This window comes from Watersipora subatra, chromosome 8, assembly GCF_963576615.1.
Source record: "Watersipora subatra chromosome 8, tzWatSuba1.1, whole genome shotgun sequence".
NCBI classification, from domain to species: domain Eukaryota; kingdom Metazoa; phylum Bryozoa; class Gymnolaemata; order Cheilostomatida; family Watersiporidae; genus Watersipora; species Watersipora subatra.
The window spans coordinates 37,659,835-37,681,878 of record NC_088715.1 but is presented as its reverse complement, the minus strand read 5'-3'; the positions used below and the strand labels follow the sequence as shown (position 1 = coordinate 37,681,878).

Genomic DNA, 22,044 nt, shown 5'->3' with positions numbered 1-22,044 from the left:
ACCTCGTTAGATTCCAGGAAAATAAAGATCTTAAACTGACACCTTAAGTTAGGTGATCTGACTAACAGCGCTCACTTTAGAACGATGAATGTTGGCAAGGCACTGCACATATTCAGTAACTCAGTCGGTGCAGGCCTGCAGTATCTCGTCAAGAAGGAGGGACGACCTGTGTCATACCTGACCACAGCCTGGTTTGTCAAAGCCGTTGACAAATGGTTTGATCTGATGAGCAGTCGCCATCCTGTAATGGCTCTCTCCGCGAATAACCCTGCGATGTATACTGCTGCACTTGCATTTCTTGAGATCTTGTGCGAAGAGTTGGCGTCATCAGTTAACTCTTAGCTTAAAGCGTCTGTTGAGGAGCAGAACCGAAGAGCGCCTTCTAAGCCGAATGTTCTTTTCATTACTCGCTCTGTTTATATTTTCTTATGCTTAATATTTTTCATCTTAATATTTTGTCAAAATATCAGTAATATCCAACTGCTCACCTGAAACCAGTGTTGCCAATGCTTTTTAACAGAATTCCTAATTTTACTGCACTATTATTTTGTTTTTGTGGTTTTTCAATGCTACATAAATTATATTTTTATTTGGTCGCGTGCAGATGATCTTAATACCTGTAACTTGATATTAAGATCATCTGCTCCTTTGATCTTAATATCAAAGGCATATATTGCCCGAGCCTGGTTGTTGCATATGTATTGCGATACTGCATGTATATACAATATGTTTTGCTTGTTTTGCTTCAAATGAATATTGCTTGTGGATACATTTCCTTCAAGTTTAATATATTCAAATGGATATTGCTGCCAGCCACTATGTCATATCTGATTAGTCGCGGCATCCATGGTTTTTACACAAAAATTAAAACGTATTCCTTTAGAAACCCAAACAGAAACTGGTTGCCGATACAAATCCTATCAGTACTCGAGCTATAAATCAATTTAGGTAAAATGTTTTTAATTTAGGCATTGAAAGGGTTAGTTTCTTAAATAGAAAAAAATTATCAATAGCTTCGTGTAGGGAATTTTGTCCTCTTTCCAATGGTTTATAATGCAACCATCAACTTTAGAGCGACTGCCCATGGGAGTGATTTTTTGTGGTTAATGTTGCGGCTTCTCCATTATAATTTATATAAAAATAGTGGGCGTGGCCGGTTTGTTTGGAATCGAGCGAGCTCCAGCATACGCTTCTGTTGATCGCGGGACTCTGTGAAACTATACGGCTCTGACTAATCAGAAAGAAACCTAGTCTTGGTGCTAATAACATTGGCCAGTTAAAGCAGGGGACCTCCCTTGCTTGATAATGAAACTTAAAACTTTCTCCATTTCGTTGTTCAGTAACTGGTAGAGTAACCGAACTCTATTGATTACGAACACAGCAAAGCCAAAAATGACAAAGGTATATTACATTGAAAATTGATTTTTTCAGTGTAATATACAATGGAATGGCATATTACATTGACAAAATAACACTGAAGCGGTAAAGGGTTTGTATGAGTATCAAATGTTAATATGAACAGCTCCCATTCATATCAGCATAATATTGTTAGGACGGTGTGCATGAAAACTAGTAGTATTTTTGTGCAAAGTAATATTTTACATGTATTTAAAGAGATGCTACATGTTTGATTGCCAGCAGCAGCTACATGTACCTTGACAGGAAAATCCATTTCCATGGTAACCAGCTTTGCAGGAACAATTGAATGAACCAAAGGTGTTGATGCAGTAAGCATTCTTGCTACAGCTGTGTGTGCCAGCTTTACACTCATCAACTTCTACAAAACATCAAAGACATGTTAGAAAGAACGAGCTAGAATACAGCAGAGGATTATCATTTCTACAATTATTCTTCTTACCGTATTTATGTATTCCACTGCATATGATAAAAGACCTGGTTTAGGTGCCAGATCTGAGAGTTTGTTGAATGTATGTATGTCTGTCAGTACATGTATGTGTGTGTGACTGTGTGTATGTCTGTATGTATGTACATTTGTGTATGTGTGTAAGTGTACATATGTATATGTGTATGTATGTTTATGTGTGTGTATGTCTACATGTGTGTATGTACGTGCATACGGATGTACGTGTATAGGTGTGTACGTGTGTATTTGTGTATGCTTGTGTATGTGTGCAGTTGTGTATGTGTGCAGTTGTGTATGTGTGTTTGTGTATATATGTTTGGGTATGCGTAAGTGTACATGTGTGCATGGATATTATGTGTATGTGATTGTGTAAATGTGTGTACATGTGAATGAGTGTATGCGTGTGTGTATGGATGTATAGTTGTGCATATTATATGTTATAGTGTTTACTATGGGAAACAATGGTAAAAGATGAGCTGTTGAATAAGCAGACGTGTGACACAAAGCAATAAACATAAAAAGGCGAAAAAGGAATTTTAAACATCTGCCAAGCAGTCTAAAGTAATATCTTGATACCAATTATTTGAACTAATGACACTATTTTAGGTTATAGTGCCGTATAGAGTGTAAGTATAGAGTGTGAGTATAGAGTGTAAGTATAGAGTGTAAGTATAAGTGTGTGTGTGCGAAAGAGAGTGTGTGGTTGTGTGTGTGCGAGCGTGTGTGCGTGTGCGTGTGTGTGTGTATAAGGGTATATATAGGAGGTATGTGTAGGAGGTATGTATGGGAGGTATGTATACGAGGTATGTATAGGAGGTATGTATAGGAGGTATGTATAGGAGGTATGTATAGGAAGTATGTATAGGAGGTATATATGGGAGGTATGTATAAGAAGTATGTATAGGAAATATATATAGGAGGCATGTATAAGAGGTATATATAGGAGGTATGTATACGAGGTATGTACAGGAGGTATGTATAGGAGGTATGTATAGGAAGTATGTATAGGAGGTATATATAGGAGGTATGTATAAGAGGTATGTATAGGAAGTATATATAGGAGGCATGTATAAGAGGTATATATAGGAGGTATGTATAGGAGGTATGTATAGGAGGTATATATAGGAAGTATGTATAGGAGGTATGTATAGGAGGTATGTATAGGAGGTATGTATGGGAGGTATGTATAGGAGGTGAGTATAGGAGGTATGTATAGGAGGTATGTATAAGAGGTATGTATAGGGATATGTATAGGAGGTATATATAGGAGGTATGTATAGGAGGTATGTATAGGATGTATGTATATGAGGTATATATAGGAGGTATGTATAGGAGGAATGTATAGGAAGTATATAAAGGAGGTATGTATAGGAGGTATGTATAGGAGGTATGTATAGGAGGTATGTATAGGAGGTATACATAGGAAGTGTATAGGAGGTATGTATAGGAGGTATGTATATGAGGTATGCATAGGAGGTATGTATAGGAGGTATGTACAGGAGGTATATATAGGAAGTATGTATAGGAGTGTGTGTATAGGAGGTATGCATAGGAGGTATATATAGGAGGCATGTATAGGAGGTATATATAGGAGGTATGTATAGGAGGTATGTACAGGAGGTATATATAGGAAGTATGTATAGGAGTGTGTGTATAGGAGGTATGTATAGGAGGTATGTATAGGAGGTATGTATAGGAGGTATATATAGGAGGTATGTATAGGAAGAATGTATAGGAGGTATGTATAAGAGGTATATATAAGAGGTATGTATAGGAGGTATGTATAGGAGGTATGTATAGGAGGTATGTATAGGAGGTATGTATATGAGGTATGTATAGGAGGTATGTACAGGAGGTATGTATAGGAGGTATGTATAGGAGGTATGCATAGGAGGTATGTATAGGAGGTATGTATAGGAGGTATATATAGGAGGCATGTATATGAGGTATGCATAGGAGGTATGTATAAGAGGTATGTATAAGAGGTATGTATAGGAGGTATATATAGGATGCATGTATAGGAGGTATGTATAAAGGATATGTATAGGAGGTATGCATAGGTTAGCAATTGTTAGCTCAAAAGAAACGCTCTGAGACACTGTTCGCAATTAACCTGCTCAGGATTTGATCACCCTTAGATGGTCTATCATGAAGCATATACAATGATAACTTTCAACAACTTATTGACAAAGGAGAAGTTATATATAGTTTTTAAACTATTGTACAAGAACTTTAAACTGTTGAATATAAGGAGAGGTAAAGTACCCGTGCAGTTGAATCCATCTCCAGAAAACCCAGACAAACATGAACAGCTGAAAGAGCCATCAGAGTTGACACATTTAGCATTCTCATCACAGTTGTCTCTCCCTTCCACGCATTCATTGATATCTACAAGTACATGACAGCTTTGAATCAAACAGCCAATAGAAATAGGACAGAAGCAGTTTTAAATATGTCAATATTATATACGCTTGATAAAACTGAAACTGTACAGTGCTCATACTAGCAGCAAATCTTGATACGAATAATTACAATTCATGTCAGCATAATATTATTAATTAAATATTTATTAATGAAATAGTATAAATGATATGAATGTCTAAAATAATATTTTACACGGTATTTTATTTAATGTTCCTAATTTTACTGTCTTCAGCAGTTACCTGGACAAGAAATCCCATTTCCATCGTAACCATCTTTGCAGGAACAGGTGAATGAACCAAAAGTGTCGATGCAGTCAGCATTGTGATGGCAGTTGTCTGCTTTTGATTCACATTCATTAACATCTACAAAAGTTCACATTGCTGAATATAAGAAAGCAAAAGTCGATGTGGTAAGTTGAACAGCCAATCGCAGCCATGAAAGACTGCTTTCTCCTATTATTGTGGATTGTATGCTTATCTCAAAGTTTATGTGTGTATCTATATATATTTCTCAAAGTTGTTCGCGCGTGTGTATGTGTGTATACGTGCCCTGCCATAGCTGTTAAAATCTTTAAATAAAGAATCTGTAAAGCAGAAGATGTGATCTCTATAACTTCCCTTCACCACTCCGACACCTTACCAACTAAACTACAGGAGCTTGATAGATTCGCTGAGTAATATGTCACTATATGGGAGCAAATTGGCTACAGCTTTCGGTCGCGGCCGCAAAGTCATGGCTTAATGTCATGAGGTAGCTCTTATTAGTAAATTTACTCAAATTATCCATTGGCAATGCGCGAGGTTAATAGCAAGTGGCAGGCAACTCTCATTTTCTCTCATTGTTTACAAGCTGATTTTAATATCTGAGCAACACCAGGTAGCGCAGTTAGTGGGTGTATATGCCCTTCGGTATGTCCGGCTATAGATATTAAAATATTGTAACACATAAGATTTGATCTCAGAGTCTCCCATTTTCCAACCTTTGATTAACCTTTGATTCATAGACTCATTGGGCGATATCAGTGAATATCTGGGTGAAAATACTGCTATGCGTTACACTAGCGGTACTCAAATTAGCAAATGTACTCTAAATACGCTAGCTTACTCAAATTAGCCATTGGCAATGAGCCAGGCTAACGGCAAGTAGCAGGCAAATACACTACATTACCTGCTATTGTTTTATAAGCTGATTTTAATACCCGTGCAACCCCGGACATTTCGCTAATTAACATATATAAATCTCAGTGGTTGTCGCATGTCATCCGTATGTCCAGTTATAGCAATAAAACATTAAAGGACGGAAAGTTCTTATTGCAGTAGATTTGAACTGAGCATTTCCAGGTCTGCAGACAGACGTGCTAATTCAGGTATGAAGTTTAGGCATACCTTATTCTTCTAAGCATTAAAACCACGATTACCGTATGTGTTTCAGATTTTAATCTTGGGATACCTTGGCGGTCAAATCACATGAAACTAACAAAATCTCAAATGGTAAAAAAAGCTATACTTTCTGGTAAAATCGTTAGAAATTTTATGATATCTTCTGATACTCGCTGATCAGTTAAACTAATAACACTAGTTTATTGATTGTTCAGTTAATGACAGAGTTGGTGAAGTTGTTAGAGAGAGCACTTTCAGATACTCTGCATGTATGGGTCATGCATACTCTGCATAGAGGGTATGTATAGAGGGTATGTATAGAGTGTATGTATAAAGGATATGTTTAGAAGGTATGTATAGAGGGTATGTATAGATGTTATGTATAGAGGGTATGTATAGAGGGTATATTTAGCAGGTATGTATAGAAGGTATGTATACAGGGTATGTATAGAGGGTATGTATAAAGTGTATGTATAGAGGGTATGTATAGAGAGTATGTATACAGGGTATGTATAGAGGGTATGTATAGAGGGTATATTTAGCAGGTATGTATAGAGGGTATGTATAGATGTTATGTATAGAGGGTATGTATAGAGGGTATATTTAGCAGGTATGTATAGAGGGTATGTATAGATGTTATGTATAGAGGGTATGTATAGAGGGTATATTTAGCAGGTATGTATAAAAGGTATGTATAGAGGGTATGTATAGAGGGTATGTATAGAAGGTATGTATAGAGGGTATGTATAGAGGGTATGTATAGAGAGTATGTTTGGAGGGTATGTTTAGTGGGTATGTATAAAGTGTATGCATAGAGAGTACACAGAGAACATTTAAATATTATCTAGCAGTCTACAAATGTAAAAGAATTATTGTAGTATTGGTAATGATTGGGTACATGATGGTATGTGATAACTGAGTTGGCAAGCTTTATTAACAGAGGCTATGATATAATTGTAGTTGAACATTTGAAATGGAAGTACCAAATTTTACCAATTAAAACAGTTGAAGTAAAATAATTTATATAAAAAGTTCCAAAAAATAACAAACGCAAATGGTAACATTAGTTAATAAAGAAATTGCTCATTTAGCGTGTGCAATCGCTAAAAAAATATACAGTATACGGTAAGAGCGATCGGAATGGTGAGAATGGCTTAACCTTGTGATTACGCACCCTTGTTCATCGACTTGAAAAGTAAAAGTTGTATAATAAATTTTTAAAAAGTTGCAAGTAGAATTTCAATATAAAGGTGATTTTTCATTGCTAAAACTTGATGGCTACAACTGGACGGATGACAGACAAACATTGATATTTATATATATATATATATATACTAACTGAGCTACCCAGCATTGCCCCGGTATTAAAAATCAGCTTGTAAACACTGAGAGGTAATGAGAGTTGCCTGTCACTCGCTATTAGCAGCTGGCACAATGTCATCGGATAATTTGAGTAAGCTCACTAATAAGAGCTACCAATTCTCGTGACGTTACGCCATCTTGTTCCCTCGTGATGGAGATTGGTAGCGTATTTGCTGTCGTATAGCGACATACTTCACCTAATGAATTCATCAAACCCGTGGGGCTGAATTGGTAAGGCATCAGACTGGCGAACTGGAGGTCCGAGATCAAATCTTTTATGTTACAGATTCTTTATTCTAAAATATTATTAGCTATAGCTGGACAGATGACAGACACAAACTTTGAGAAATATTTGTATAGATGTATAAGTTAAGATACTAATAATTTCACAGGAGGTTTATGTGTGAGTTTATACATGTACTTTGAGAACTCTTGTATAACAGGACTTCTAAAATAACACAAAATAAAGTTATATATTGTTAATAGTAGCTGATTATTAATCGCTTTAGATAAAAGTTGAGCCAGAATTATTCATGAAGTAATTTGTCAGATTTCTGTTATCATCAAGCGCCTCTAACAATACTGTATTTTTAACAAGAGCTGCTGATTGGAGTACAGAGGTGAGATAGGCTTTACGAAAAGATATAACCTACTAGTACAGGAAATCCCGTCTCCTTCAAACCCAGTTTTGCAGGAGCAGTTGAATGAACCAAAAGTGTTGACGCAGTCAGCATTGTTGTCGCAGTTGTCTGTCCCTGCATCGCACTCATCAACATCTACAAAGAATTATGTTGCTGTACAGGGAAAGAACTTAATGGGGATTGTAGTAGAAGGGTTAATCATTTTAACAATAAAGATGAGCAGGTTGATAGCTTTATGGAGTGAACTAGACCAGCTGCCACCATCTACCAATATCTCTGGGATCCTGTAATATGGGCTCTCACTGTTATTTAGTTATTGTCATGTGTTCCTGCTTTGTAAGAAAATAATTGATAAAAATTTATATTCTGAAAAATAAAATAATTGGAAAGGAAAAGTCAAAAAAGATACAAAAAGGAAGTAGAAACAAAAAGAGAAAAAGAAAGAATAAGAAAGAAAAAGTATGAAAAACCAAGTTTCTACACTTGGAATAAGAAATATACAGCAAGTAATGAATAATAATATAAAAGGCATTTTATTTTAAGACTATAAAGAAACATACAACCAGGAAGACAGCAGAAAAGAAACAGATCTGACAGATAAAATAAAAAGTTATGACAATGTTAGCTTGAGATCTTGAGATTGAGTAAAACAATGGCAGTTTATTTACCTTCACATCTGTAGCCATCTCCAGTATATCCTTCTTCGCAGCTGCATTCAAACGTTAGGGGTGATATACTCACAATATTACACGCTGCATATCTAGAACACCGGTTCCGCTCGTCTGGACAGACAACTCCATCTACAATGTAACCAACAAATGCATACAGTAAAATGTTTTTTATTGAATAAAGCATGAAAAAGTCATACAGTTTTAGCTAATGTAGTAGTGTGACAAGTTAGCAAGAGGTTTTCACTCAAAGATAACTTTTACAGATTTCTATATAGCAGACTGGTGTTGATCAAAGTTGCTGAGTTGAAATGAACTTGTGGTAAAAACTTACCATTGCAGTAACTGAAGTCTTCTTTGTTTACTGCATGTGGACAGGCACAGTGATAACTTCCTGGGGTGTCAATACAAGTAGAGTTGATGCGCTTGCAAGGGTTGTCATCACATTCATGAATATCTGAGGGAAGCGCAGAAGAACATACTGCCAGAACATTACTCATGTCAAACAGTTAAATACAAACAGACACTTAGTCATATTACATTAGAGAAGATAAGTCATGTGATCATACATATAGTGTATTACATCATGTGCTGTAAAACTCTGAGTTTATTTGTCTGCTGCCTACAATAAACACAACAAAAACTACAGAAAATAACTCTATCAAAGTTAACAGCTTTCAAGTCTGTTTTTTTGATTATTACAGTAGCTAGTCATACCCTGATGACCTTTCAAATACTGTCTTTTAATCAAACTTATCAGCATTTAGAGAACTTGTCATTTAATGATGATAACAAAAACCTTTAACAAAAGATGCACACTGAGATTCATATGTATATATATAAATAGCAATAGATAAAAACATATAAAGCTCTAAGCAAAACCTTTCAACAGGAAGTTTTAGTAATCTAGAGCAGAGTATTTGTAATGATATAAACTTGATTCAATAATGCTCTGTTAGATGTTGGATATCAAGAGAAACTGGGGAAAGTTTTATTAATTTATGATCTGCATTTCATAACACAAGCGAAGCATACTTTTGTCAATTGATAATCTTTCTAAATTCAACCACTTCTTCAAGGGTAGTTGCATTTTTCATCTACTACTTCTGTATGAAAGAGTAAAACAACAACTGTGTTAGCTTTGAAGACAATTACACTTCCTTATTATATCTTGTACTCTGTACTATTGTACCTGCGCTCTACCTGAAGAGAGTGATAACCTCCGGTAATGTTGACACAAGTAAAGCTGAAGACATGTATCTTATTTGTGACTTGCTTATCATTATTGAAAGTTAAAATCAGTAAACAGTTTAATTTATTCTTATATAGAACATTTTTAATACATTAATAATTTTTAAACAATTTAATATTTTTTACAGTATTGGCTTTGATAAATTATTATTATTTTTATTAATGGGCCAAATAAACATTGGGAATTATATCAGCGCCTCAGAGTTACAATCACATGACATGTCTTGGCAAAAGTAGACTCTAGAGGGAGTTCACTATCACACTTGTGTATACACACAGTGAGATGAGCATTCTTTTGAAGATCATTTATAAACATACATACATGTATGTATATCTGGTTAAAGGAGTCTATTTGTCACACAAGAACTTTCTTCCTTGCTCAAGGTTACTCTTGTTGAATATGTTGTTTGTTGAACCCTCAGTTCATCTTTATAAGTAGCTGTTGGCAGCTGTTTATTAGTCAGCGAACCTACTTAGACAGCAAATTCTCTGTTTCTATAAGGTTTCGTATCTACAAAACTCTAGAGACCCTGTGCTTTGACATTGTGATCTTTTTCAGATAAGTTTCTATTTAACTGCCATTTTTGTCATTGACTAAACAACTACAAGTTAGTATGAATTTGCTGCAAAAGAAGACAACTTCACTTCTATATCAGCATTATAATGTTAGGCTAATAGACTGTTCAGTTCATAGGTAACAATTACCATCACAGGAAAGTCCATCTCCATGGAAACCAGTTTTGCAGGAGCAGTTGAATGAACCAAAAGTGTTGATGCAATCAGCATTGTTGTCGCAGTTGTCTGTCCCTGCATCGCACTCATCAACATCTACAAAGAGTTATGTTGCCGTACATGGAAAGAACTTAATGGGGATTGTAGTAAAGGGATAATCATTTTAACAATAGAGATGAGCAGGTTGATAGCTTTATGGAATGGAATAGACCAGCTGCCACCATCTACCAATATCTTTGGGATCCAGTAACAAAATTATATGTAGTACAAGTAGAACTTTATAGACGTTTTATTAGAGTTTAGATTATCAGACTGAAAAATATAGTAGAATGGATCTGAGAGTTTATGTTTGTTTGTAAGTTTACATGTGTGTATGTGTGTATGTGTATGTATGTGTACAGGTGTTAACAAGATTAACAATTAGATTTTGAAAGCTGGAAAGGAAATTTTAAAAAAAGTAAAAAGAAGAAGCATTAAGGAAACAGATGAGAAAAAATATGAGAAGAAGATAAAAAAAGTGAAAAACAAAAATCAAAGAGACAAATCAAGGAACGAGGAAAGAGCAAGATTTGAAAAACGAAGTTTTTACATTTGAAATAAGAAATATACAGCAGATAATGAATAATAATATAAAAGGTATTTTATTTTAAAACTATTAAGAAACATGCAACCAGGAAGACAGCAAAAAAGAAACAGATCTGACGGATTTTTTAAAACAAAGAAAAATAACAAAAGAAACCTTTAAAAAAGAACAAAATAAGAAGGTGTGACAATGTTAGCTTGAGATCTTGAGATTGTGTTAAACAATGGCAATGGTTTTATTCACCTTCACATCTGTAGCCATCTCCAGTATATCCTTCTTTACAGCTGCATTCAAACTTTAGGGGTGATATACTCACAATATTACATGCTGCATATCTAGAACACCGGTTCCGCTCGTCTGGACAGATAACTCCATCTACAATGTAACCAACAAATGCATACAGTAAAATGTTTTTTATTGAATAAAGCATGAAAGAGTCATACAGTTTTATTTAATGTAGTAGTGTGACAAGTTAGCAAGAGATTTCCACTCAAAGATAACTTTTACTTATATTTCTATATAGCAGACTGGTTTTGATCAAAGTTGTTGAGTTGAAATGAACTTGTGGTAAAAACTTACCATTGCAGTAACTGAAGTCTTCTTTGGTTACTGCATATGGACAGGCACAGTGATAACTTCCTGGGATGTCAATACAAGTAGAGTTGATGTGCTTGCAAGGGTTGTATTCACATTCATGAATATCTGAGGGAAGCGCAAAAGAATATACTCCCAGAACATTACTCAGGTCAAACAGTTAAATACAAACAGACACTTAGTCATATTACATTAGAGAAGATAAGTCATGTGATCATACATATAGTGTATTACATCATCTGCTGTAAAACTCTGAGTTGATTTGTCTGCTGTCTACAATAAACACATTGAAAAGTATGAAAAATCACTCTATCCAAGTTAATAGCTTTCATGTCTGTTTTTGTGATATTATGGTAGCTAGTCAAACCCTGATGACTTTTCAAATCCTGTCTTTTAATAAAACTTATCAGCATTGACAGAACTTGCCAATGAATGATGATAACAAAACCTTTAAAAAAAGACAAACACCGAGAATCACATCTGTCAATCTGTCTATCACATCTGTTTGCTTGTTGATGTATCACAGTGCATGCTGTAATGTTTTGCAGCAGTTGTGATGTTCTGTGATACCACGATTTATTATTGATTTTGACTTATTGGTCATCTATCGTTTGAAAACCTGAAAATACCTTTTCCGCGAGAAAACATTTTGTATTTAGTTTTTTTTGTTATTAAGATGTGTCTTACTGTTTCCCAAGACTTTTATTTTCTATTTTGGCAGTCATGGGAATAGAAATGCTCTCTAAATAAGCAGATAAAATGTCAAGATAAGTTGGCAATCACAGGAATAGAAATGTTCCCTAAATAAGCAGATGATCTGTCAAGGTAAGTTGGTAGTCACAGGAATAGAAATACTCCCTAAATACGCAGATGATCTGTCAAGGTAGGTTGGTAGTCACAGGAATAGAAATGCTCCCTAAATACACAGATGATCTGTCAAGGTAAGTTGGTAGTCACAGGAATAGAAATGCTCCGTAAATACACAGATGATCTGTCAAAGTAAGTTGGTAGTCACAGGAATAGAAATGCTCCGTAAATACACAGATGATCTGTCAAGGTAAGTTGGCAATCACAAGAATAGAAATGTTCCCTAAATAAGCAGATGATCTGTCAAGGTAAGTTGGTAGTCACAGGAATAGAAATGCTCCCTAAATACACAGATGATCTGTCAAAGTAAGTTGGTAGTCACAGGAATAGAAATGCTCTGTAAATACACAGATGATCTGTCAAGGCAAGTTGGCAGTCACAGGAATAGAAATACTCCCTAAATACGCAGATGATCTGTCAAGGTAGGTTGGTAGTCACAGGAAAAGAAATGCTCCCTAAATACACAGATGATCTGTCAAGGTAAGTTGGTAGTCACAGGAATAGAAATGCTCCCTAAATACACAGATGATCTGTCAAGGTAAGTTGGCAATCACAAGAATAGAAATGCTCCCTAAATACACAGATGATCTGTCAAGGTAGGTTGGTAGTCACAGGAATAGAAATGCTCCCTAAATACACAGATGATCTGTCAAGGTAAGTTGGCAATCACAAGAATAGAAATGCTCTGTAAATATTTAGAGGATCTGTCAAGGTAAGTAGGCAATCACAGGAATAGAAATGCTCCCTAAATACACAGATGATCTGTCAAGGTAGGTTGATAGTCACAAGAATAAAAATGCTCCCTAAATACACAGATGATCTGTCAAGGTAGGTTGGTAGTCACAGGAATAGAAATACTCCCTAAATACACAGATGATCTGTCAAGGTAAGTTGGCAGCCACAGGAATAGAAATGCTCCCTAAATACACAGACGATCTGTCAAGGTAGGTTGGTAGTCATAAGAATAGAAATGCTCCCTAAATACACAGATGATCTGTCAAGGTAGGTTGGCAATCACAAGAATAGAAATGCTCTGTAAATATGTAGAGGATCTGTCAAGGTAAGTAGGCAATCACAGGAATAGAAATGCTCCCTAAATACACAGCTGATCTGTCAAGGTAAGTTGGCAATCACAAGAATAGAAATGCTCTGTAAATATGTAGAGGATCTGTCAAGGTAAGTAGGCAATCACAGGAATAGAAATGCTCCCTAAATACACAGATGATCTGTTAAGGCAAGTTGGTAGTCATAAGAATAGAAATGCTCCCTAAATACACAGATGATCTGTCAAGGTAGGTTGGTAGTCACAGGAATAGAAATGCTCCCTAAATACACAGATGATCTGTCAAGGTAAGTTGGCGGCCACAGGAATAGAAATGCTCCCTAAATATGCAGATGATCTGTCAAGGTAAGTTGGTAGTCACAGGAATAGAAATACTCCCTAAATACACAGATGATCTGTCAAGGTAAGTTGGTAGTCACAGGGATAGAAATGCTCCCTAAAGACACAGATGATCTGTCAAGGTAAGTTGGTAGTCACAGGAATAGAAATGCTCCCTAAATACACAGATGATCTGTCAAGGTAGGTTGGTAGTCACAAGAATAGAAATGCTCCGTAAATACACAGATGATCTGTCAAGGTAGGTTGGTAGTCACAGGAATAGAAATACTCCCTAAATACACAGATGATCTGTCAAGGTAAGTTGGTAGTCACAGGGATAGAAATGCTCCCTAAAGACACAGATGATCTGTCAAGGTAAGTTGGTAGTCACAGGAATAGAAATGCTCCGTAAATACACAGATGATCTGTCAAGGTAGGTTGGTAGTCACAGGAATAGAAATGCTCCCTAAAGACACAGATGATCTGTCAAGGAAGGTTGGTAGTCATAGGAATAGAAATGCTCCCTAAATACCCAGATAATCTGTCAAGGTAAGTTGGTAGTCACAGGAATAGAAATGCTCCGTAAAGACACAGATGATCTGTCAAGGTAGGTTGGTAGTCACAGGGATAGAAATGCTCCCTAAAGACACAGATGATCTGTCAAGGTAGGTTGGTAGTCACAGGGATAGAAATGCTCCCTAAAGACACAGATGATCTGTCAAGGTAGGTTGGTAGTCACAGGAATAGAAATGCTCCCTAAATACACAGATGATCTGTCAAGGTAAGTTGGTAGCCACAGGAATAGAAATGCTCCGTAAAGACACAGATGATCTGTCAAGGTAGGTTGGTAGTCACAGGGATAGAAATGCTCCCTAAAGACACAGATGATCTGTCAAGGTAGGTTGGTAGTCACAGGGATAGAAATGCTCCCTAAAGACACAGATGATCTGTCAAGGTAGGTTGGTAGTCACAGGAATAGAAATGCTCCCTAAATACACAGATGATCTGTCAAGGTAGGTTGGTAGTCACAGGGATAGAAATGCTCCCTAAAGACACAGATGATCTGTCAAGGTAGGTTGGTAGTCACAGGAATAGAAATGCTCCGTAAAGACACAGATGATCTGTCAAGGTAGGTTGGTAGTCACAGGGATAGAAATGCTCCCTAAAGACACAGATGATCTGTCAAGGTAGGTTGGTAGTCACAGGGATAGAAATGCTCCCTAAAGACACAGATGATCTGTCAAGGTAAGTTGGTAGTCACAGGAATAGAAATGCTCCCTAAATACACAGATGATCTGTCAAGGTAAGTTGGCAATCACAAGAATAGAAATGCTCTGTAAATATGTAGAGGATCTGTCAAGGTAAGTAGGCAATCACAGGAATAGAAATGCTCCCTAAATACACAGATGATCTGTTAAGGCAAGTTGGTAGTCATAAGAATAGAAATGCTCCCTAAATACACAGATGATCTGTCAAGGTAGGTTGGTAGTCACAGGAATAGAAATGCTCCCTAAATACACAGATGATCTGTCAAGGTAAGTTGGCGGCCACAGGAATAGAAATGCTCCCTAAATATGCAGATGATCTGTCAAGGTAAGTTGGTAGTCACAGGAATAGAAATACTCCCTAAATACACAGATGATCTGTCAAGGTAAGTTGGTAGTCACAGGGATAGAAATGCTCCCTAAAGACACAGATGATCTGTCAAGGTAAGTTGGTAGTCACAGGAATAGAAATGCTCCCTAAAGACACAGATGATCTGTCAAGGTAAGTTGGTAGTCACAGGAATAGAAATGCTCCGTAAATACACAGATGATCTGTCAAGGTAGGTTGGTAGTCACAGGAATAGAAATGCTCCCTAAAGACACAGATGATCTGTCAAGGAAGGTTGGTAGTCATAGGAATAGAAATGCTCCCTAAATACCCAGATAATCTGTCAAGGTAAGTTGGTAGTCACAGGAATAGAAATGCTCCGTAAAGACACAGATGATCTGTCAAGGTAGGTTGGTAGTCACAGGGATAGAAATGCTCCCTAAAGACACAGATGATCTGTCAAGGTAGGTTGGTAGTCACAGGGATAGAAATGCTCCCTAAAGACACAGATGATCTGTCAAGGTAGGTTGGTAGTCACAGGAATAGAAATGCTCCCTAAATACACAGATGATCTGTCAAGGTAAGTTGGGAATCACAAGAATAGAAATGCTCTGTAAATATGTAGAGGATCTGTCAAGGTAAGTAGGCAATCACAGGAATAGAAATGCTCCCTAAATACACAGATGATCTGTTAAGGCAAGTTGGTAGTCATAAGAATAGAAATGCTCCCTAAATACACAGATGATCTGTCAAGGTAGGTTGGTAGTCACAGGAATAGAAATGCTCCCTAAATACACAGATGATCTGTCAAGGTAAGTTGGCGGCCACAGGAATAGAAATGCTCCCTAAATATGCAGATGATCTGTCAAGGTAAGTTGGTAGTCACAGGAATAGAAATACTCCCTAAATACACAGATGATCTGTCAAGGTAAGTTGGTAGTCACAGGGATAGAAATGCTCCCTAAAGACACAGATGATCTGTCAAGGTAAGTTGGTAGTCACAGGAATAGAAATGCTCCCTAAATACACAGATGATCTGTCAAGGTAGGTTGGTAGTCACAAGAATAGAAATGCTCCGTAAATACACAGATGATCTGTCAAGGTAGGTTGGTAGTCACAGGAATAGAAATACTCCCTAAATACACAGATGATCTGTCAAGGTAAGTTGGTAGTCACAGGGATAGAAATGCTCCCTAAAGACACAGATGATCTGTCAAGGTAAGTTGGTAGTCACAGGAATAGAAATGCTCCGTAAATACACAGATGATCTGTCAAGGTAGGTTGGTAGTCACAGGAATAGAAATGCTCCCTAAAGACACAGATGATCTGTCAAGGAAGGTTGGTAGTCACAGGAATAGAAATGCTCCCTAAATACACAGATGATCTGTCAAGGTCAGTTGGTAGTAACAGGAATAGAAATACTCCCTAAATACACAGATGATCTGTCAAGGTAGATTGGTAGTTACAAGAATAGAAATGCTCCCTAAATACACAGATGATCTGTCAAGGTCAGTTGGTAGTAACAGGAATAGAAATACTCCCTAAATACACAGATGATCTGTCAAGGTAGATTGGTAGTTACAAGAATAGAAATGCTCCCTAAATACACAGATGATCTGTCAAGGTAAGTTGGCAGTCACAGTAATAGAAATGCTCCATAAATATGCAGATGATCTGTCATATTTACTGTTGTCATATTTGTCCTATTTCATATATGACATATGACATGTTTCTATATGTACATGTACATATAGACACACTATTTCTATATGTACATGTACATATAGGTACACTGTGTCTATATGTACATGTACATATAGAAACACTGTGTCTATATGTACATGTACATATAGACACAGTGTACATGTACACTGTGTCTATATGTACATGTACACTGTGTTTACATGTCCATGTACGCTGTGTCTACATGTACATCTACACTGTGTCTACATGTACACTGGAATTTGTGTCTCTAAGTGAAAAGTATTTTTATATCGGTTGTTTTTAAATACTTGAAAATTTGTGTTTACGTTTACTTTGGAAGTTTACTCTATAAACACTTTATTTACTTTCAAAGTGAATAAACTATTATTATAGAATATGGAGCAGATGTTAGTTCTGACTAACCGTAACTAGGAAGCTTCTAGAAAGTTTCTAGAAAACTCAAATCTCATAAGAGTTTGACATGGTCTACTAAAAATAGAAAAAACTATAAATGATTTAAATGTAGTTATTTTAGAATTTAAATGCTAGAAACACAAAACATTGACATTTTGGCACAAAAAGCTCAATTTTGACTTATTTGCCTTTAATGTTGTTTTTACTATACTAGGACAATTTTTTAAAAATTGTTATGTTATGGCCAGTTATGGATTTTAATGGTTGGTTGATTTTTAGGTTGGTTAAATGGCAAGTAAAATCATTCTTTTTGAGTTGTCTGTCCTCCTTTCTATTATTAAAACAAGAGTATTATTTTACGCACTAGTTTGTCTAACTAATATTGATTATCCCATAATTCCATAGTCTTAGTCTGGCAGCAATGAATAAACACTGAGACAAATTAATATGAACTATCATTCTTGCATCCCATACTCTGGAAGAGATCATCATGTGTAATGATTATAGGCACAATTAATCTAAAGTATGGCAAGGTGGTTTAGAGGTAGAACGATTGGCTTTGAATCTGTGCACAGGAATACCAGTGTTCAATTCCTATGTGGTCCAATCTATTTTTTTAATGCTTTTAGTTGGTTGTGGACAGTCTGAAAGACGGAGAGGGCTGTGATTACAGTGAAGATTGCTAGCCATTTTCTGCTGTATAACAGTATCAATCTTTACTTCAGCTGGGAGCAGATTTGAACTTCTTTAATAAAACGATAGTCAAACAATTTACCATATCAGCTACTTATACCACACTAAAGTAACCTGTTATAATGTCAAAGCAAAATATTTCATTTTATATCTTTTTTGGTTACAGCTTGAAAGTTTAGGCTCAATTTTGTCATTTTGACCTTCTATGCTGTTTGAATTTTAAAAAGGTCAACAATAGCCACTACACACTACAGGCAACATATATCAACAATCTTTAATCAAAGGCAGGTCAGCAACCGGTTCAAGCTCAGCTTTTAGACAATAATTTAATTAAAACAACCAATCAGAAATCCATGAAGGCAGTTTATGATAAGCAAAGACTGAGGTAAATTTCCTACCTGCATATGTTGCCAAACAAAGTGTCAAGATTATTAGAAAAATAGACACAAGAGAGTTAGACATGACAGTTCTGACAATGTAAGACAGGTGCTTGAGACTCTTTCGACTTGTATAAATAGGCGGATGCGTAGATCTAGACAAGAGGTAAGCAGACGTTGCAAGCCAAGGTAGCTGAAGACGACAGTACCACTGCCTGCTGGTAAATGCCCAAGGAAGCTAAGCTATGAAGGAAATGGTTTCACAGCTTTGCATTGATAAATCACTCAGGTAATTGAGATACAAGCAAATAGCATGGTGATAAGAAACTCCAATGTATTTGTTTCATAACGCCACAAAACAGGTTTAATACAGCTTCTTTGCATTTTCAGGCTGTTTGCTTGAACTCAAATATTTACAGAGCGCTATCTGAGGAAAGAGCAACAGGTGCAAGGGTGACGATGATTTGATAACGTTACGAATAGATGGGTGTGTCCAGGATTCAGGCTGAAAAAGTGCAGAAAATGGTATCTTGCCAAGCAAAGACGAGTCAGCGTTTACTCGACATGTTTAATGCTGTCCACTCTTACCTACAGAAATATTAAAACTCATTTCACTGATATATTATAGTCCTTAACTAAATGCTGTTGTTCAATTTCTCAAGTATGCAAATGAGACAGCTGCAATGGGAATGAACCATTTATAGCCAGAGTGTATTGATGTGTCTAGTTACTCCATTAGGAAGTTCTCCAGGTCCGTCTAAAAGACAAGGTATGAGTAATAAGGACATTTAAAAGAGTCCAAGAACATTGAAAATCTCAAGAAGGAAGTACTTGAGTATTGGCAGCATGCTGATAAGAAGTCAGCTTAACTATGTTTAGAGTCGTAACAACTAAATCTATGGAACAAGAGTTATGAACAGGAGGAGATTATTCATCGGGCTGCAAGGGAGACACATTGGTATTCTGATATATTCTGATGTTGGTTTTTGGCTAATTTGAATATGATGAAGGATTGCTCTGATTGAGTTGTTTTATATTGCTAGAAAAGTTGCTCAAAGAAGTACAGACGAACTACAGGTAACTAGGTCATAACATGTGGTGATACTGGTGAGTTGAAACATGCTGTTGGGAAATGAAAGACAAGCTTTCAATAATTTAGCATACTACATGCTATACTAGGCGCAGATAAAGTACTGTAAAACCTCTATTCAAACTCCATGGCGCTCTACTTTTCAACTATTCTATTTAGTGGTGTTCTATTAGAGGTGGCATTCAAATAAAGGTGGTCTTCAAATAAAGGTGGTCTTCAAATAAAGGTTTGACAATGTATGCATCAAATCTTTACTATAATAAGAACTGTGAACTTAGAGCAGCTACAAGCTATCTTAAGCAAAATCAACTACTAGGGTCTTACATTACAGAAATATCAACAAGCTTTACGTTACAGACATGTCAACAGGCTTTACGTTACAGACATGCTAACAAGCCTTAATTACAGACATGTTAACAGGCCTTACGTTACAAAAATATCAACAAGTTTTACGTTACAGACATGTCAACAGGCTTTACGTTACAGACATGTCAACAAGCTTTACATTACAGACATGTCGACAAGCTTTACATTACAGACATGTCAACAAGCTTTACATTACAGACATGTCAACAGGCCTTACGTTACAGACATGCTAACAAGCCTTAATTACAGACATGTTAACAGGCCTTACGTTACAGAAATATCAACAAGCTTTACGTTACAGACATGTCAACAGGCCTTACGTCACAGACATGTCAACAAGCCTTACATTACAGACATATCAACAAGCCTGCTCCTCTTTATCACTTTCTACACAACAATGTTGACTTTGAGTGAACTTTGACTGAGACTACGGTTTGAAAGACTGTGATCCATGCAACAAAACTAACCCACTTTGATGAGAACAAGCCACTAGTGCTGGCAACAGATTCATCTAGCTATGGAATTGGAACTGTACTTCTCCAAGAAGTTGAGGGAGAGAGACTACTAGCTCTTGCAACAAACAACTACAAGTGTTCAACAGAACAACTATCTTTAGGTGAAAAAAAGAGGCTCTATCAATCATAATATGTAGAGTAAATAACATCAGACAGTACCTTTATGGAAGACCATTTACCTTCTGTACTCATTATAAACCTCTTGTGGCGACGTTCTCTCCTGACTGGCAATGTCCCCGTACTGACAGCACAATGTTTACAAAGATGGCCTCTAACGCTCATAGCTTATTAGTATGACATTAGGTATAAGGTTTAGACACTGCCAATAGGTATAAGCCCATGGCTAAATATGGCAACGCTGACGGGCGTCAGAGCTGCCAAGAGAAACAGCTCAAGATTCTGATGATCATGAAGAAAAGGAAAGTATTGAAGTGTCACATTCAATCTAATAAGAGTTAAAAGCTGGTCCAATTCATGCAAAAGCTGTAGAAAAAATGACATTAGCTGATCCTATTCATAACAGAGGGTCTTCCTCAAACAGTCATGACAGATAATGGCTGACTTCAATAAGTTATGCTCTACCAATGCCATAAAACATATGACATCACCAGTCAGTCTATCATCCTGTATCCAGTGCTTAAAGCCTAGTACAGACAATAAAACAAGTTGTAAAAAACAATTGTGCCAGAGGACACGATGTTAAAAATCTGTTCAGCTGTTTCTGACAACTAACTGACTAATGCTAAAGTGGAAATCAGCTGCTGAGATCTTGCATGGGCGTCAACCTAGAAATCCTTTAACACTTTTGAACCCATAAGATAGTAGTTGCAGCAATCAACACTCAGATCAATCTGTTGGTAAATCCATACTTAATGTAGACTTTGGTTCATGCAAGGAACTATAGTACAAGATCTAAGTGGACAACTTTGGTTTATGCAAGGAACTATAGTACAAGACCTAGGTGGACACCTCTGGTTTATGCAAGGAACTATAGTACAAGACCTACATGTAGGTGGACACCTGGTAAAGTCATCAGTAAACTAGGTAATGTGCTGTTTGCTTACTTGCTATACGCACCAACCAAGGCGTTTGGAAATGACATTTTAACCAACTACAGAGTCACTTAGCGTGTGACAAGCCATCTGATAAAGAGAATAGGAGAGAATCACTAAACTTTATATCAAACCTCGTCAGCCACCTCCTACTGAACATTCAACTAGTGTTACCAGATATGCAGTTCATAATAGAAAGAGGCCTGACTACTATGACAGTTCCAATCATTAGTTGTACTGTTAAAACATATAACTTCAACTAGCAAGGGAGATATAATATATATTAACATGTAACTCTTTTATTGTATTGGTTGTTTTACAGAGTTTTCCTTGAATTGTCAGACCAGTTCAATTTAACTTGCACAACGCTGCTTGCAATAATGTAATACTATTGAAATGAAGTAGTAGGAATAACGTAATACTATTAAAATGAAGTAGTAGGAATGACGTAATACTATTAAAATGAAGTAGTAGGAATAATGTAATACTATTAA

The 22,044-nt window shown here is 36.4% G+C and overlaps 1 protein-coding gene across 1 annotated transcript in view; it reads right to left on the bottom strand.

Moving 5' to 3' along the window:
* Positions 1–12,146, bottom strand: part of LOC137402517 (fibrillin-2-like) — a 40,173-nt gene extending 28,027 nt beyond the window's left edge. Inside the window, exons 1-9 of the mRNA XM_068089018.1 lie at positions 12,128–12,146; positions 11,484–11,606; positions 10,295–10,417; positions 8,673–8,795; positions 8,339–8,470; positions 7,683–7,805; positions 4,528–4,650; positions 4,130–4,252; positions 1,655–1,777 (exon numbers count right to left, since the gene is read on the bottom strand). Coding sequence (XP_067945119.1) covers positions 1,655–1,777; positions 4,130–4,252; positions 4,528–4,650; positions 7,683–7,805; positions 8,339–8,470; positions 8,673–8,795; positions 10,295–10,417; positions 11,484–11,606; positions 12,128–12,146 — 1,012 coding nt within the window. The remainder of the gene's footprint in view (positions 1–1,654; positions 1,778–4,129; positions 4,253–4,527; positions 4,651–7,682; positions 7,806–8,338; positions 8,471–8,672; positions 8,796–10,294; positions 10,418–11,483; positions 11,607–12,127) is intronic.
* Positions 12,147–22,044: the final 9,898 nt, after the last annotated feature.